The sequence below is a fragment of the Gekko japonicus genome, unplaced genomic scaffold (assembly GCF_001447785.1).
Source record: "Gekko japonicus isolate JY-2015 unplaced genomic scaffold, Gekko_japonicus_V1.1 scaffold648, whole genome shotgun sequence".
Classification (NCBI taxonomy): domain Eukaryota; kingdom Metazoa; phylum Chordata; class Lepidosauria; order Squamata; family Gekkonidae; genus Gekko; species Gekko japonicus.
In genome coordinates, this window is record NW_015169193.1 from 845,731 (window position 1) to 863,130 (window position 17,400).

Here is a 17,400-nt window from a genome sequence, read left to right on the forward strand (position 1 = left end):
TATACAGGGCCTAGGAGGAGGCTGGGCTATTAACAGTGGTCCTGTGTTACTGTCTCCCGGCCCCTATACTTGTGTTCGAAACAAAGACGTTAAGGAGGTGAGGCTTTTCCTCCTAGGGACATAAGATGATGGATAAAGTTTCATGTGCTAAAGCTCTACACTGTGAGAGCCATGGATGCCACTGCTGCTGGAAGTGGAGGACTGTGCAATGTTTCTTTGTACAAACTACACCAGTGCTTCAGAGAAGCAGTAGAGCTACCAAGACTAGATAGGTCACATCCTACATCCTTCACTTAGTCCACTCTGCTGCCGCCTCTTTTTGTACTCAGAATGCTATTCTTAGGGGATTCCTTCCCTCCAACTAACCTCTTCCTTTCTTCTCCCCTTAATCATGTGCGCTCTCCAATCTCTCTCCATCCTAGATACCTTTCATATCCACCGTGGAATTCCTTTACAATAAAGGACTAATAATTTCTTTTTTAAAGCAAAAAACCTCATGAGGCCTTTGTTTCATTAAAAACATCCCAATTCTGCAGCACAAACCACCAGGCTCTAACCTAACAACCATTACCGAAGGAGAAATGGCAAAGTGTAAAGGTAACCTGGGCACAGCCTGTATCTTACCTCTCTTGCCTTCCTATTTCTTTGGATACATTCCTCAGATGTGACACAAGACCAGGGGTCATTTGGGGGGGGGACGCGGGGGGACGCCATCCCCCCGGGTGAGGTGCGGGAGGGCGGGGCCTGGAGCTCCCTGCTGGTGCCCGCTGGAGGTCGCCGCCGGCTGTGGGGAGGACACACTTCCGGTGATGTCAGGGGGTGTGGCATATGCTAATGAGTTATGCTAATGAGTCCCCCTAGCTCTTTTTCTACGAAATGACCCCTGCACAAGACATACGTAATTGTAGCAGCTATTTACAGTTCCATAATTTATTTCATCCTATATCAAGTTGTTCAGGGTGGGTGGCAAGACTTTAGGATTTTTCAAAACTGTAGTTTATTGTGATCAGATGAGTCCAAGAAACAGGACAAATGGCTTAGAACCTAGAAAACTAAGCAACCAAAGCACTGGACAGCAGATTATATTTGCCCCGTAACTATAAATTCGGTATTTATGTCAACCACTAACAATGTGTTTGACTGAAAAACTGCAGGCAGGCCAGAACACTAAAAAGCTATTGTTTGCCCAGTATTTGTTCATTTCTCTACAATCTTTCCCCTGAAAATCTGATAAAGTGAGAGAACAAAGAAAATTATGATGCTATTTTTGTTTATCTTTTATCAAAGGAAGCTATAGTGCTGGGTTTTATTGGGAAATTCTCAGCCTGTATTTTCCATCATCCTCTGCAAAAAGGAAGCGAATGTCTAAAACTTGGATACCGTCCAAGCAATTTACTTTCATATCTGAAGGCATCTCATGATCATAAAGCCACTAAAAAGTCATTGTGGTCAGGACTGTACAACATTCAAATAGGTATAAACAGAAAAAGCCTAAGGAAGTACACAGCTCCCAGCAATGTGATTTCTTTGGGTTTGTGTTCAGACCTGCCTGACAGAGATTCCCCCCTCCCCTGGATAAGTATTAAAGGATTTCTGTGCGATAGAAAAAGAAACAAAAGGCTTTTAAGATGTGTTACTAATTATTTAGATTCCCCATCAAAGGCTCAACATTTTGACTTAGGGTACACAATGCATGAGCTCTGTCTTGCTGCCTTTTCCGGCCTAACTTTCCTTCTGCTTCCAGGTTAATTGTCCTTTAAAGAAAAACCTACATACCTAAGATGTTGCCAATCTATAACAGAGGTGTCTAGTTTCATTATACACCTAGGAAGGAATATTTGATGGTGTTACTGTCTTTTCTCTTTTAAAACCCATAGGTGCTTCCTAGAGCCTTGAATGCAGGCCGTGAGACATCCAGTTGTGGTTGTCTCCAGCACTCAGGCCACTACCACAGCTGGCATTTTGACAAAGTGCACAATGCATACTTACGGCCCTGTTCATATGAGGCGTTTGGGGCCGGGAGGGGGACGGAACGGGGGCAGAGCAAACGGGCGCGATCCCACGGCAACATCTGGGAATCATTGCCTGCCCGTCCTTGATCCGTCCCTACCGCCGAAAACGCGCACTAAAAAAGAACCACCTACCTAGGTGGTTGTTTCCAGTAGAGCGCCGCAAGCTGGGCCGTGGGATCGGCCGGCGCGTCCTTGCGCTGCCGCATCCCGGCTCCTGGCCGTACTGCGCATGCTCGAGCATGCGCAGTTCGGCAGCCTCCCCCTCCCATCCAACTCTTCCTCCCCGGCACCAGATTGTGCCGAGGAGCGCCGCGCCGTGGCACAGGGGATCCGTGGGATCCCGCCGCGGCATCTCAACATTGGTGCGGCTCAGATTAGCCGCAGCTGGTGCGGCGCAGATTAGCCGTCCTTTTCCCTGCCGTGTGGCAGGGACATACATCTGAAATGTAAATTCTATAAATCTCTTTCTGTTGCCTCACAATTCTTCCTATCCCCAACTGCCCCAGTCTAAGTGAAGTCTGGCATTTCTGGAAAGGAGCCAGGTCTTGGGCCAGGAGATAAATCCAGCTAAAACTAATGTAGGAGATGAGAAAATACCAGGGCTATTTTTGGGCAGGAACGCACAGGAACGGAGTTCCAGCTGGCTCCTGAGTTGGCCACGCCCAGCAGGAACTCATTAGCATAATAGGCCACACCTAACAGCAGACACTCATTAGGATTGGCTACATTAGGGGTGTGTGGCCTAACATGCAAAGACGTTCCTGCTACAAAAAAAGCCCAGGGTTTTGACAACAAAGTAAACAGAATAAGAAGCAAAAGGTGGGTTTGGTTGGATGACCACACTTCCGGTAACATGTGGGGTGTGGTCTAATATGCTAATTGTTTCTGCTGCTGGGTGTGGCCTATTATGCTAATGAGTTCCTGCTGGGCTTTTTCTACCAAAAAAGCCTTGGAAAATACAGTGGGTTGGACTTGATTACGTTGAAGTCAAAATCATTAATCTGTGGCCCCCAGAAGTCACAAAAGGGACAGTCCATTGAAATGGTAGAATCAGGCTTCAGGTTATTATTCCCAAGCAGTGAATTTCATAAGAGAGAAGGCTTTTGACAAAGGTCACATTATCAAGGCTTTGTACAGATGTCAGATCTCTTACTTTAAAACAGGGGTCCCCAACGTGGTGCCTGTGGATGCCATGTGGCCTGCCAACTGTTTTTAGAAAGTGGGCAGAGTAAGATGGGGGCTTTTGTTTTTGATTGGCCATTGGAGAACTGATTGGCTGTGCAGATTTTTAAAAATGTTGCTTTGGCAGTAGCTGATACCACACCACAAGCATCTTCACTGCTTGGCTGAAGGTAAGCTGTGAGTATGAATTTTTTTTAAAATGTTCATTTAAAAAGGCATCCTGTTAAACAAAACTTCAGCCTGAAACACTGAAGATTTTCTATTAGAGTTATGTTTAACTTCACTCCCTGACAGTTTATGTTTGGCTCCACCTCTTGCAACAACCATTTTATGGTTAGTTTCACCTCTTGTGGCAGCTATTTTGTGGTTGCATCCTGTGACAAAATTCCAAAGGTGCCCACAGAAAAGGTTGGGGAATCCTGCTTTACAAAGAGAGAATAAATAATAGGCCAGTCCTTTTTTCTTCTGAAATATGCTGGCCATAAGTGAAAGTAAGAACTCACATCCATTAAGGAAAGACATCAGACAATGCCAGGGGCCGTGGCTGTTGGGGACAGGGGTTCCCAGAGGTGGGCTGAAGCCCATGAAATCAGAGGATCCCCCTGCTCCCACCTGGGGGCTAATAATAACACTGTGTAATGAACACTGTGGCAGTTTGAGACCCTAGTGCCGCGTGATGGAGTGAACTCCCACCTCTGGCCCCAGCTCCTGCCAACCTAGCAGTTCGAAAGCAAGAAATTGCAAGTAGATAAATAGGTACTGGTTTGGTGGGAAGGTAACAACATTCTGTGCCCTTCATGCTGGCCACATGACCACGGAAACATCTTCAGACAGCGCTGGCTCTTCGGCTTGGAAACAGAAATGAGTGCCACCTCCTAGATTCAGATTTGACTGGCTTTCGAGCAAGGGAAACCTTTAATTAACAATAACAACAATGTAATCTTCAATCCACTCCAAACTTTGTTTTTTTCTATTCCAGTGTTCTGGTATTTTCAGTGCTAATTTATTCTATCACAATCACAATAATTGCAATGTAAATTAAATACAAAACATCCAGAAATTATGTTTGCCCCACAGTCTTATAAGTCAACATGGAAGTCTAGACGAAAATGAAGATGCAAAGAAACTGTAAGACAACAAGAATTGGTGTTGACTAGTTTCTGCTGCCTTCCTCGAGTCTTACAGATTTCTAGGCTCCACCTGGAGGTTGACAATTCCTTTTAATTCTTACAACAAGAACCTGTTGTCAAGTACTCAATAAACGTGTGCAACCGCATGTCGTTGTCCGAGTCCTCCATGCGGCGAACCCAGTACTTTTCACTGTCGGAGAGGTTAGGCTGAGAGACTGTCTGTCCCAAGGACATCCAAAAAGCTGAGGGTTCAAATGTGGTTCTCCCAGGTCCTAGTCAGACACATGTTGGCTGTCACATGTTCCATTCAGAGGTGCTTCCTCAACAACACTGGCAGCCCTCTCCAGGTGGAATCAGATTCTAAAATCCTTGCCATTCCCTTATGACATCCCAAAGTAACAGTCTCTTCAGTAAATAAACTATCTAGACCTTGCTACAGTTATGGTGTCTGGTGTTACATGATGATGGCAGCAGTCCCCTGCAAATATTTACTTGTATCACTATTATGTACTTACTTCGCCTTCTTTTTTTAACAGGTCATATACCGAGCTCTGTCTCCACCTTTTTCTTCTGATGACCCTTACAGTCCTGAAGCTCAGGCACAGCTGAAGATCACTAACCTTCGAGTACAGCTGCTTAAACAACAGTCTTGCCCTTGTCATAGTAATGACCTGAATGCAAAACTTCCACAGTTAACCTACTATGCTGTTTATGATTTCATTGTAAAGGGAAGTTGCTTCTGCAATGGCCATGCGGACCAGTGTATGCCCATCAAAGGATTCAGGCCCGTCAAAGGCACAGGAGTCTTCCATGTGGTAAGTGTATGTCCAATCCAATCCAAAGCCTTTTATTGGTATATAAATAAAAATACAGTAATCTAAGTACACACAGAGTCAAATTAAAATTGCCAAGTAACATCACAGAGTATCATCATAAAGAAAAACCTAATTCATCATATCATTTATCAGGCTGTAGGGCCATGGCACTGCAGAGATACTTTGCTGTTATTTCAGTTATTTCTGTGTCTGTGTTATCGAGCAAGAAAAGAAGCTTAAAATCATCAGGGGACTCTAAAAAATGGCCTAATATGGGATATAGAAGATCCCGATGGGACGCCAAATAGAGAGGGCACTGGAAGAGAACATGGGCAACAGTTTCAACATGGTAAGTGTATGTTAGATGAGCTGCTTCTAACATCCAGGGTAGCTAGATCAATGTTGCAGAAATAAGAAACAATGCCGAGCCTGCTGTTTTCTGCTGGGTATTACTACCCTGCAGTAAGAGAAGCTTGTAGTGCTCTTTTGGATTTATGATGTTCCGGACTGAGGGGCCATAAACAATATGAGATTTGTCATAATTTGAGGATAATGTATAAAATGTACCTAATTAGGCAAGAAAGACCTGGACTACTTTAATGTGAAGTGTAATGTGAACATCAACAAATGTAGTCCACACTTTTAAAATGTGCTAGAAGTATAATCTTTTAAACAGAAGCTGCAGGATCCAGCAAAATGTGTGGAACCTTGCTTCATTATATGGCTTCTGTTTTCTAAATGGGCCTTAAATTGCCTGGGAAGTTACCAATCTATACGTCAAGACCATGTCATAACAACTGTGAAAATAAATGTATAGTTCTGCATGTCATCTCTCCTTATATATAATTCTGTTTTGGTCGTGGACTCTCAACACGCTCCCGAATCAGTTCGCTTCTCACCAGGGGGCTCTCTCCACTGGCTGCATGGCTGGCGGCCTTCCTGTGGTCCCGCCCACAGAACCCGCGCCCAGCAGCTCGCCCTCGTTGTGCCTTGCTTGCTGCCGCTCCAGCACCTTCTCGGAGACTAGGTGGGAGCCAGGGAGCCACGGCGGCCAGGAGGTGGCGGCGGTAGCTTCCTCTCCCTGCAGCCCCGAGAATGGATCATGGCAGCGGCGCAGCCACTTGCTCGCACCACGGGCCCCAACAGGACTTCCTCGTTCACTGCTCTCCTTCACCGGGAGGTCGGGGGACAAGGAGGAGGCGGGGCACTGGCGTCTGTCTACAGCCTGTTGTGTTTCATCCCACAACGGGTTGCCTCCTGAACTCGCTGGGAGGCCTCTGGGAGGGCCAGGTGGCGTTGGACCTCTTCTTCGGCGGCGCACCACCTCTTGCCAACCCGTCTTCACTCACCCAGCTGGCTTCTGAAGCCACATAGAGGCCTCTGGGAGGGGTGGCTGCCATGGGCCCTCTCCTTCACTGCCGCACTGCCCATTGCCGGCCCATCTCCCCCCCCCTGCCTTTCATATAACTATTTGTGGAGAAGCTGCACACCACGGCCGCAGGCAGGGGTGCTCTCTCAGACCCTCTGTCTAGAGGTTGTTGCAGTTCTTTCCGCAACGGGCCTTCTTGCTAGTACATCATAAAACCAATGTGTTACACATTCTGCTTCCAAGTTTTAGCTATTCTGTAAGCAAAAGAAAACCCCTTTCTGTGCAATGCATGTATTTCTGCTTAGCAAGTAACCGTTCTTATGCTTGGTTATTCAGAAGCATATAAGTGGTCATCAGGTTTCAGGGTGGTTGAGTTTGGTAACAATTAGAGGACAAACATAAATACCAGCTCAGGCAAGTAGACCTAAGCTCAAACTATATGATACATATTTAAAATCCTGCAGAAGGAAAAAATGATTTGGAGGAGGGAAAAGGTTAAGCATTCCCTCTGCTGGTCATTTTCTGCACACCTGATTCCCTCCACTGGAAATGATTTTCCTAATCTAGATGGGCTGCAGGGCTACTAGTACATCATGCACTAGTATGTAAACTGTACTTTGGACTTTAGTATAAATACAGTAAACCACAGAGCAAGCTATTGACTAGTTGTAGCTACATACAAGACTATCACTGCAATCCTATGCAGAGTTATACCAGTCTAAGCCTAGTGCTATAATTGCAATGTAAATTTATTATGGCTTTGTTTCTATACCTAAACACTGGATAAACATGGAACAGACAACCACTGGATAATGGAAAGCATTATCCAGTGACTGTCCACTCCATGGTCATTCATCTTACACAATGTGATACTGTATAATAAAAGGCTTTTAGACTGAAAGTTAGAATGGAGCCTGCCCACATGTCAAAGGTAGGTCCATAATCCCCCCCAGGTAAATAAACAATGGAAGGACACCTAGTAAATGTGATTCACAAATGTTTTATGCACCTGCTTACCAAATGTGTTTGTAAAGCACAACTGTTTGATAAGACCTAATTCAAAAGTCCACTTATTTAATTCAATAGACTGTATAGTACAGTTAGGCTGAAGAAGTGTTCTACCAGGCTTCAGCATTTTCCAGCTGAGGCTGGCCCATATATGTCCTTTCCTTGGGCCATCCCAACAGCATGTGTCAGGCATACACCATAAATTTTGGTTGGCTGTCCCTTCCCACAAATCATGGCCAAACCTCGCCCCCTCCTCCCCACTTTATTTGCATAGTCTTATCAAGATTCATTATCAATGCAATGTGAAAATGTTCTGCTTTCATTTCACATCAACAGCAAAATCAGTTTAGGAGCCCTGCATAGGTTGTGGTCACACACGCCAGAAAAAATGAAGGGAAAGTGAGGCTCTTTCCTCCGGAGGAATTTGACCCACAGTTGCTCAATCACACAGTCCTTGGAAGCTGCGGGCACAGTCCGTCAGTGCGTGATCAGATGCAACTGCGGGTGAGTCTGGGGGGGGGGGGTTGTGCCATTTCCCCCCCATGCGCTTAACCAAGGGATTGATAAATTGCACCTCCGCACTGAGGGCTCCCTATAGAGTTTGCAATGATGCACATACTGTGAGGGGGGGGGGAAACAATGGTATGGAGTCGCGATGGCCTAATCAGACCATCCTGACACCATGAGAGCGCGCTGGAGTGATCAGACATGGGAAAGTCCGTCCGTGGCCTGTCGCAACCCGTTAACTACCGGATTTTCCCTGGTGTCTTTTAACTCCACTTCGGCAGAGCAGAATGGGTTGCCAATGGCTGCGGGGTGCTTCCCAGATGTTGTTGTCTGATTGTGCCCTTTAAATCCACCCAGCATTCGCACCTATGTCAGGGCTAATTGTGCTTATGATTGCAGCCATAGTGACATACAAAGGAGTATCTTATAAAAAGAATTAGGAAAGACTAATAGAAAAGTTGGCTTTAAGGAGAAATATATAACACCCTTGGCAAGAAGGTCTGTTACAACTCAGCTCTATACTGGAAAACAAATCAAAGTTAAACTATAACACCCAACATGAAAAGACAGCATGCTTCTCCTCTAATAAACTTTACCAAGCTACATGTTTGAAATATGCAGATATGAAAGTCTGCAACAACTCGATGGATAATAGACAAACCCATGAGGCTGGGTCCAAAGGCAATTTCCTCCAGTGTAAAGAACCTTCTACTAATGCAAGAATCTCTTTCACAGTGATGGCAGGGGTGTGTGTCCAACCATCTGCTGACTTCACAGAGTGGTAATTTCCTGCTTCCCCCCTCCTGCTGTGGCCCACTGATTCCTCTGATATTTTGTTCTTCAGGAACAACAGGAGGCAAAGTGGGGGTCTCCAGTGGGAAGGGGGCATTGGCAGAAATCACCATCCCCTCTCCCCCAAGCAGAGATGGTGTTCCATTGGAAAAATTCTTCTTGCATTAAGAAGAATGTGGAAGAACTTTACCATTAGCATGGCAGCTCTGTGGTCTCTAACACATGTTTATTAGTGGCCACTAGAGTTATGTTTCAGACATTGTTTCTTGATTATGCCAAGAAACACTATGCTCTGTAAAAGATGCTATCACCATTCACATTTCACAGGAACTGCAGCAGAAAGAATAGACACCAAAAAGTGTTAACAGCTAATCCAGCTCAAGCCAAAATCAAGTACAATGCTGTTTAGGGTTACTGAAGCATGACAAGATTTGAGGCTATAAAATTATATGGATAGAACATAAGGGAGTGCAGTTCCCAGATCATTTTACTTGTATGTTGGTGAATGGTGGTTTAACTAACCAAACTAAATTAATAATTTGATTCAAAATAGGACAAGAACATACGGAACAGTTTAGTGGGAAAGTGGTATGGAATTTAATAGATACATAATCAGTTGATTAAAACATAGTAAACATTTATTTGACCAAAATATAAGCACACAACTTATATTTTGTACAGTTTCCCTGTAGTAAATGTTTACTTGCTATAGCAGCTTTTGCAAGGCCTTGTAATGAAAGACTGCTGTTTGATTTACAGTTCCCTCTTGTACTATATCTTCACTTATTTGGGTTATGAAGGCTTTTTTCTCTGTGTGTTCCAATAACATTTACCATCATTGACGCTCTATTGTGGCAGGGAGTTGAAAACATTCTGCAATGTAAATAGAAACCAAGAGAGAAAAAAGCAGGTAAAGTAGACTGCAAGTGTCTGGTTATTTCTCTACACTGAGGAACACACATTGTGAAGTAGCTCTCTCTCTCTTTCTCTCTCTCTCTCTCTCTCACACACACACACAAACCCAAGCAACTTGAAAAGAAGTAATTGACTTATATTATTTCGAGAACACAATGACAGTGGAAGGAAACATGCCCCAGTAAGTTACTGTCCGTGTGTGAAAATTAGTCACTCATTTATCTTACACAAGTCATCTTTTGTAACACTGTGTGCAATTGTATAGCATAATGAGTGACATTATGCAGGAGTTGTCAGACTCAGAAGGAAAGTGATCAAGTGAAGTAAAATGGAAAGAGTTAATGACAGAAAGAAGAATAGTGTGACAAAAGATTCTGGTTAAATGAACTTGCTTGGGTCAGTCTGCAAACAGTGAAACATCCTGGGAAATGTGTCTGTTCAGCAATCCCCCACAAAGATTCAAAACAGCAATGCCTAAACGGAATGAGGATGAATGGAAATGGCTAGAAAACATTCTCATTTTACAGTTACTGCAATTCAGTCTTCAGACGCACATTGTGTATCTGAGTTGAAAGTCAAACCAAGGCCACATAAATGATAAACACTCCAGTACAAAATTTCACCCTATACAACAAAAACTTCTCCTTAGTGATTTTGATTTTCCAGTTTCTTTATTCTCCACCGCTGTTTTCCTATTGCTTGTCCATGAATTGTAAAGCCTGACTGCCATATTGGTTGGTCAGCACTAACATATATGTTGGGGAACCTCTTGGCTCAACCAATAAGCACCAAGTATTTCTTTTTATTGAATTCAGACTTTTAAAAATCAACAATAGCTTTGTCACTGACTTCAATGAAATATGAATGGCATGACTTGTTTGTTAAAAAAACACTTTAAAGGCACACAAAGGATTAAGACCAGAATAAAATTATCAACACTGCCATCATATATATAGATAAAAATGAAGCATTTGAATAATAAACTTGTACCAATAAGCTAGGAGCTGCGGTGGCTCAAGTGGTTAAGATGCTGAAATGCAGGCTGTGGAAGGTCAGTAGTTCAGCAGTTCAAGACCCAGGTGCCGCAAGACAGAGTAAGCTCCCGTCTCTAGTTCCAGCTCCTGCCAACCTAGCAGTTCGAAAGCAAGAAATTGCAAGTAGATAAATAGGTGTACCACTTCGGTGGGAAGGTAACAGCGTTCCGTGTGCCTTGGTGTTTAGTCATGCCGGTCACATGACTACGGAAATGTCTTCGGACAGCACTGGCTCTTCGGCTTTGAAACGGAGATGAGCACCACAACCCTAGAGTCGGATTCAACTGGCTTTCGAGCAAGGGAACCTTTACCTTTACCAATAAGCTACTAGAACCAATTTCTAAGCTCTGCTTATTTTAACTGGGGAACAGATATTCTACCTTGGTGAAAGCACACTGCAGGATCATAGAGAAACCTGGAGACTAGGATTCCAGGGGAGGGGGGAATAGTAAAAGTAACTCTTGGGTTCCTGAAGCAGGGAATGGCAAGGTGAACAAAGTCCACTTATTATACCCATAAATCATACTCCCTTGATTGTATTTTTATTTCTCTATTGCGTTTTTATCCTGCCCTTCCTCCAATGTGCTCATGGCTGCATCAAGTCATGAATATTATGTTATTTTATGTTATGTTTGCCTATGAAGGGTTATAATTGTATTTATATGAAATTTTATGTAAACTGCCCTGAACTCCCCTCGGCGGAGAGAGTGGGGTATAAACCGAAATAAATAAATAGGTCAGGTTGAGAGAGAGTGACTGGCTCAGGCTTACCCAGGCCCCTGCCATACGGCAGGGAAAACACCCATCAAAGCGCGGCTAAATAGAGCCGCTCCAAAATAGAGGCGCGCGGGCGGGATCCCACGGATCCCGTGCACCGCGTGCCGTTGCTCCCCGGCACAATCAGATGCCGGGGAGGAAGAGGGGGGGAGGCTGCCGAACTGCACATGCTCAAGCATGCGCAGTTCAGCCTGGGGCCGGGATGCGCCGGCGCAAGGACGTGCAAGCGATCTCACGGCCCGGATTGAAGCGCTCTACACCGAAGAACCACCTAGGTAGGTGGTTCTTTTTAGTGCGGGTTTTCGGGCGGGAGGGACAGATCAGGGACGGGCAAGCAACAATTCCCAGATGTTGCTGTGGGATCGCGCCCGTTTGCTCCGCCCTCGATCCGGCCCGCTCCCGGCCCAAAACCCCTAGTGTGAACAGGGCCCCAGTAAAGTTTCATGGCTTAGCAAGGATCTGAATCCAGGTTTCCCCAGACTTAGGTGGTGGTCAGATGAGTGGTTTGATCTGATGTCGTTGTTGTTCCATTCTGGATTGAAAGTGCACAGTCAGACAGCAACAGCTGCTTTCTGTTCTCCAGTTGTTGGCACCCTGTTCTGACCCATCTTCAAATCAGAGTTATTTGACACCAGGCAAAGTCCAGTCTTTACAGATGTCAGCACTTTCACCATGCATTTCCAGATGTCTGAACTCTCTTGTGCGAGCTCAAGCCATTTGAGAGGTCTGATTGGACACTTCCATCTTTGTGCCTTTTTAGAAATGCACATAAGTGGATCTTCACCCCAGGGTTGTGAATCATTGCTTGTTTTTGAGTGACCCAACCCCTCTCTCCTGTTTCTTGGGGTGGGAAAGCCGTGAAAATAGTCCCTAGTTCGGCTCCCATATTGGCAGGGAGCCTGACATCCCTAATTCAAGGAGACTTGGGGAAACCTGGAAAAATTTTAAAAGCTAGGCAGCCTTGCTTCTGAGCAAACTTGGGCTGAGTATCTGCCCCCAAAAGTGTGTGCCGGGCTTTCTAGGCATGGACCTTGGCTAAAGTGGAGGTTCTATGCTCATCAGACTACAGAGATCAGTTCCCCTGGACAAAATGAATGCTTTGGAAGGTGGACTATGTGGCATTGTACCCAACTGAGGTCCCCTGTCCTCCCCAGACTGCATCCCCAAATCTCCAGGAGTTTCCCTGCCTGGAGTTGGCAACCCTATCCCCCATTCCACTTTCCCCGATGCAAACTGTGTTAGCAGAAAAAGAGTTGCTGTTTGAGAGCATCCCATGATTGACACAAGAGTAAATGCACTGATGTCAGTGAGGCTCCTCTTGTGTAAATGTACAATGTAAACCACTCAGAGCCCTTAGGGGGTGAGCGGTATATAAATCGAAAGTTAAATAAAATAAATAAATAAATAAAAATCTGTATTCCAAGTAAGAGAGGCAAAGCAGAGGCTGAGAGGGGCTGCAGTACTTGGTGGAGGGATCATGGAGCTGTCGAAATGGAGTGGTGCTTCAGTTAAGCACTTCTGTGTATGCATGAAAGACGATTTTAAAAAAGGATGCTGCCTGATAGTGCGCTCCATGGTTGACTCGCAGCAATAACCTGAATGATTGACCATGGAGGGAGCGCACAGTGAAGTCAGCTCATGGTGGGATGTCTGATCAAAACTTTCTGTTACAACATTATACGGCATAATTAGAGGCACGCCCAGACCACACCAAGCCAGTTGTCTGACTGCAGCCTTAGTATCCAACACACTATGCCACAGTGACATGGCTCTCACATACCAAACGTGGTTTCAGGACCATTGTCCCAGTTGCCCATACCTCAAATCAGGCTACCAAAGCCTTCATATAATTTGTATATGAACATCAGAACATGTCACTTAGTCCACTTAGTTCACCAAGCCAGTTGTCTGACTGCAGCCTTAGTATCCAACACACTATGCCACAGTGACATGGCTCTCACATACCAAACGTGGTTTCAGGACCATTGTCCCAGTTGCCCATACCTCAAATCAGGCTACCAAAGCCTTCATATAATTTGTATATGAACATCAGAACATGTCACTTAGTCCACTTAGTTCGATACTGTCTATCCTGATGACAGCTTTAATTGGCAGAAAAATGTATTTCACCATCTGCTACCTGTGATCCTTTAACTCAAGGATGCCAGGGACTGAACCTGGGAACCTTCTGCATGCAAAGCCACAGTCCATTCCACAACCTATTGTTAGGTTTTAATCCCTATTTGGGAATCTCTTTACAATCTCCTCCAGGCTGCTATGAGGTGGACTGATTTGGCTTGGGACTGCAGCATATGCGAAGAAGGTGCTTTAATTCCCACCCCCTGCCATTTTTGCAACCTGAAGCTGCCTCAGGGAGCTGCTATTTGTCCTGTTGGGGAACTTAAGCTACATGCTACACATAAGTTTTCCAGAGGAGCAAACAGTAACTCTATGGGGCTGTTTTTGGCCAGGCATGGGAGATAAGGCTGAAGTCACATGTCTGTACACCCTGTGGTTCTTATCTCAGATGGACCTGTGAAGCACAGAGCTCCAAGTGCATGTGTGATTTCCCAGCCGCGTGCATGGAACTTCCTGCCATGTAATCAATAAATAACAGAAGGCTTAGTTTTGCATTTGTTTGTTTAATACAGTTATAAATCTATGGTTTTCACAGGTAACTAAGACCTAATGCAGGCAACAACAATAAAATCAGCCTAACATAACATAACCTAAGTGCAACAAAGTTTTTTAAAAAGCTAGGAAAAAACACTTAAAAATGAAATTTCAGCAGAGATTCCTGTCCTTCAAGACACATCAGGAAAACATATTTTGGGTAGCCGAAGGCTCTTTCTTTTTCAAGCAAAGTTTGTCTTAGTGAAATTTCAATGTCAGTGTATCTGTCTGGGACCCTTTGGTATTTCTTCACCCATTGTTTGGTCCTCCCCTGTTAGAACAGTGACTCAGATCCATGTCATCATCAACTTATTTCTTTTTTTGGTATTTTATATACGACAAGCCACAACACTTGAGCTGTGATCATAGAATCATTGAACTAGAAGGCAACAAAAGCTCACCTATTTGCCAACTCCCCAGAAAGCCAATTGTGACTACATTGTACAAGTGAGAGAGGTTTCTACAGAACAAATAGCTTCAAGCCACTGAGCCAGAGCAGATGCTGCAGGAAAAGGCAAAAAGGCCCTAGGATTACAGAGCCCTATCTTGCTTGGGGAGGGATTTTTTTCTGGGTGCTAAATATGGTGAGCAGCCAGACTGAAACGTTCCACACTATAAAGATCATCACATGATAATCCCACTAGTAATTTAGTCTGAGCAAACAGGCTCAATGCTTCTTTAAAATCCATTGTAAATATAAGAGCAAGGAATATGTCCAGTAAAGTTCCTCCTAAGATATTATAACAGCAGCCAGCTTAAACCTGACAAGAGTATCTCACCCTTTATATGATCTGACATTGCTTTATGGCTGCCCACACTTTCTTGGTAAAAGCTGTTTTCTCTGGAGTTCCCATAAAAATTAAGGAGTTCAACATGGAGCTATTCCATTTTTATATTCTTGCCTTATAGTTTACTATCCAGGCCAAAATATGTGACCTGTTTTAGCAGGACAATATGTCTATATGACACTCAAAAACAATTCATTGTAAATGCTATTTAATAGATAAATGGGACAATAACAGAAAATCGTTTGACCCTCCAAATTCAGTAACTTAAGTGTCTAATTAATAAGGCAACTCATGACTGGTATTTTATAATCATTCCTTCTAATAGGAAACTTGATGGTGGAGTATTTTTGGCCACAGTGGTCATAGTTTGCTTCCATTTGTTAGGTCCACGGAAGGTGTATGTGTAAACACAATACTGCAGGAATTCATTGTCAGCATTGTGCTTCACTCTACAATGATCAGCCCTGGCAAGCTGCAAATGGCAAAACAGGAGCCCCAAATGAATGCAGATGTAAGTATCAACTTGATGCAAGTGCATTTAAGCTATAAGGGTGAACATAATTTCTTTCTGCATGCTTCTTTGTTATATTTTAAAAATTCAGATGGCAAATAACTGTGTAAAATAAATTAGGAAGACAAAACCAACATTATTATGACCTGTATCTCATTTGAAATGTTATGTTTGCAAAGGAGCTAGGTTACACAGAAATTTTACCATGAATATGCTGTTTAGTTGGTCTCCTTTTAGAATCCAGAGCCATCTATTTCAGATATTTTTCACGCAACACTTAAATACATTTTACAGTACATTGACGTAGTGATTTTATTTTTTTAGTTTTCATTTCAAGAAAACATAGAAACAGTGACAGTTACTCCGCACCATGCATACTGTGAAAATAAATCCAGTTTATTTTATATGATTTAACTTCTTTGCAATGTACTGTGACTCTTTGTAACAGTCTTTCAGAATATCTTATAAGTTTTTCACTCTACAAAAACAGTAATACTCACTGCTTTTTTATATCAGTTTGTTAATTTTAGAAACATATACAAGTTGGCATGTGTATTTGGTTTCATTATTACTCAGCTATCACCATGTGTAATTGTTTTCAACACTTCCATTATTTTCCCCCCAAAACAACAGCATCTTTTAAATTTGTCTTTCCTGTTTGTCTTGACTATGTTTCAGCCTGTAAGTGCAATGGGCATTCTGACACTTGCCACTTTGACATGGACACGTGGCTGGCATCAGGGAACCAAAGTGGCGGAGTCTGTGATAATTGTCAACACAATACAGAAGGCCAGCACTGCCAGCATTGTAAGCCAGGCTACTATCGAGACCTCAGAAGGCCTTTTTCTGCCCCAGATGCCTGCAAATGTAAGCCAGTATCTATTTTTGAATGTGGGGTATGTACCTCAAGACCACATCATTCTACCAGTAATTTGCTTACCAAAGTAGAAAATATGGACACCCTAATATTTATAAATTATAACATAGACCCAGATTTCATTAGGCAGTTTCCTTATGACACCAGATTTACCACTGGAAATTCACAAATACATATTAGCAATGAAAGACAGAAAAATGTATATAATCTTTTATATGTATATAGTCTTTGTGTCTCTTTTAAGACTATGCATACACTCCATGCATACCTGAATTTTCAATCCATTTAGCTTGTAGCAGAACCCACCCCCCTCTCCCCCAAAACTAACACAAATGTGTGGGATTTTAAAAAACAGATTGAGACAGAGTGGAAACTGCTGAAAAAGAAACAAACCAAACAATCTGTGTACATGTTATGGATATGCTATCATCACTCCTGCACACATTATTCTCCTCTCTGGACTACAGCCCAGGAATTTAAGTGAAAAAATTCTAACCTATAAAAATGGTTGACCAGTTTAATTTTATTTCTTAGAATTAGCTCTCTGTAAATATTATCACTGTCACCAGTTCCTAAGGGACTGCTGAGAACCAGATTGAAAAATTTACCATTTTGGCAAGAAGCAGACATCTGCAGATTGAACAAGTAATGGGTTTTTCAAAAACTGACATAATGATGGCTATAAACATCGGGGTAGCTACATAATTGTTCCACATTCACTTCTAACCCTAACCAAAGAAGTGATTATTCAGATTATTGCTGCTACCTGTGCCTAGGGTTGGCCTTGAGCATTGGTCCAAAGGGCAGGAGACACCTATTTCCAATGGCAGGCATGTTTACAGGTAAAAATGTTCAGAAACATCAGCAGTTAAAATCCCTGCTAGGGATGGGCAAGATCCGGGAAATTGCAGTTTGGTTCATGGTTTGTGGAATGTGCAGTTCACAAACCACAGACTGTCATGAACCTTTTGATGTTAGATGAACCAGTTGAATTTGTTATGCAGTAGAAC

At 43.5% G+C, this 17,400-nt stretch overlaps 1 protein-coding gene across 1 annotated transcript in view; it reads left to right on the forward strand.

Moving 5' to 3' along the window:
• Window positions 1-17,400, forward strand: part of NTN4 (netrin 4) — a 69,331-nt gene that overhangs the window by 34,441 nt on the left and 17,490 nt on the right. Inside the window, exons 3-5 of the mRNA XM_015416274.1 lie at window positions 4,861-5,139; window positions 15,387-15,513; window positions 16,192-16,380. Coding sequence (XP_015271760.1) covers window positions 4,861-5,139; window positions 15,387-15,513; window positions 16,192-16,380 — 595 coding nt within the window. The remainder of the gene's footprint in view (window positions 1-4,860; window positions 5,140-15,386; window positions 15,514-16,191; window positions 16,381-17,400) is intronic.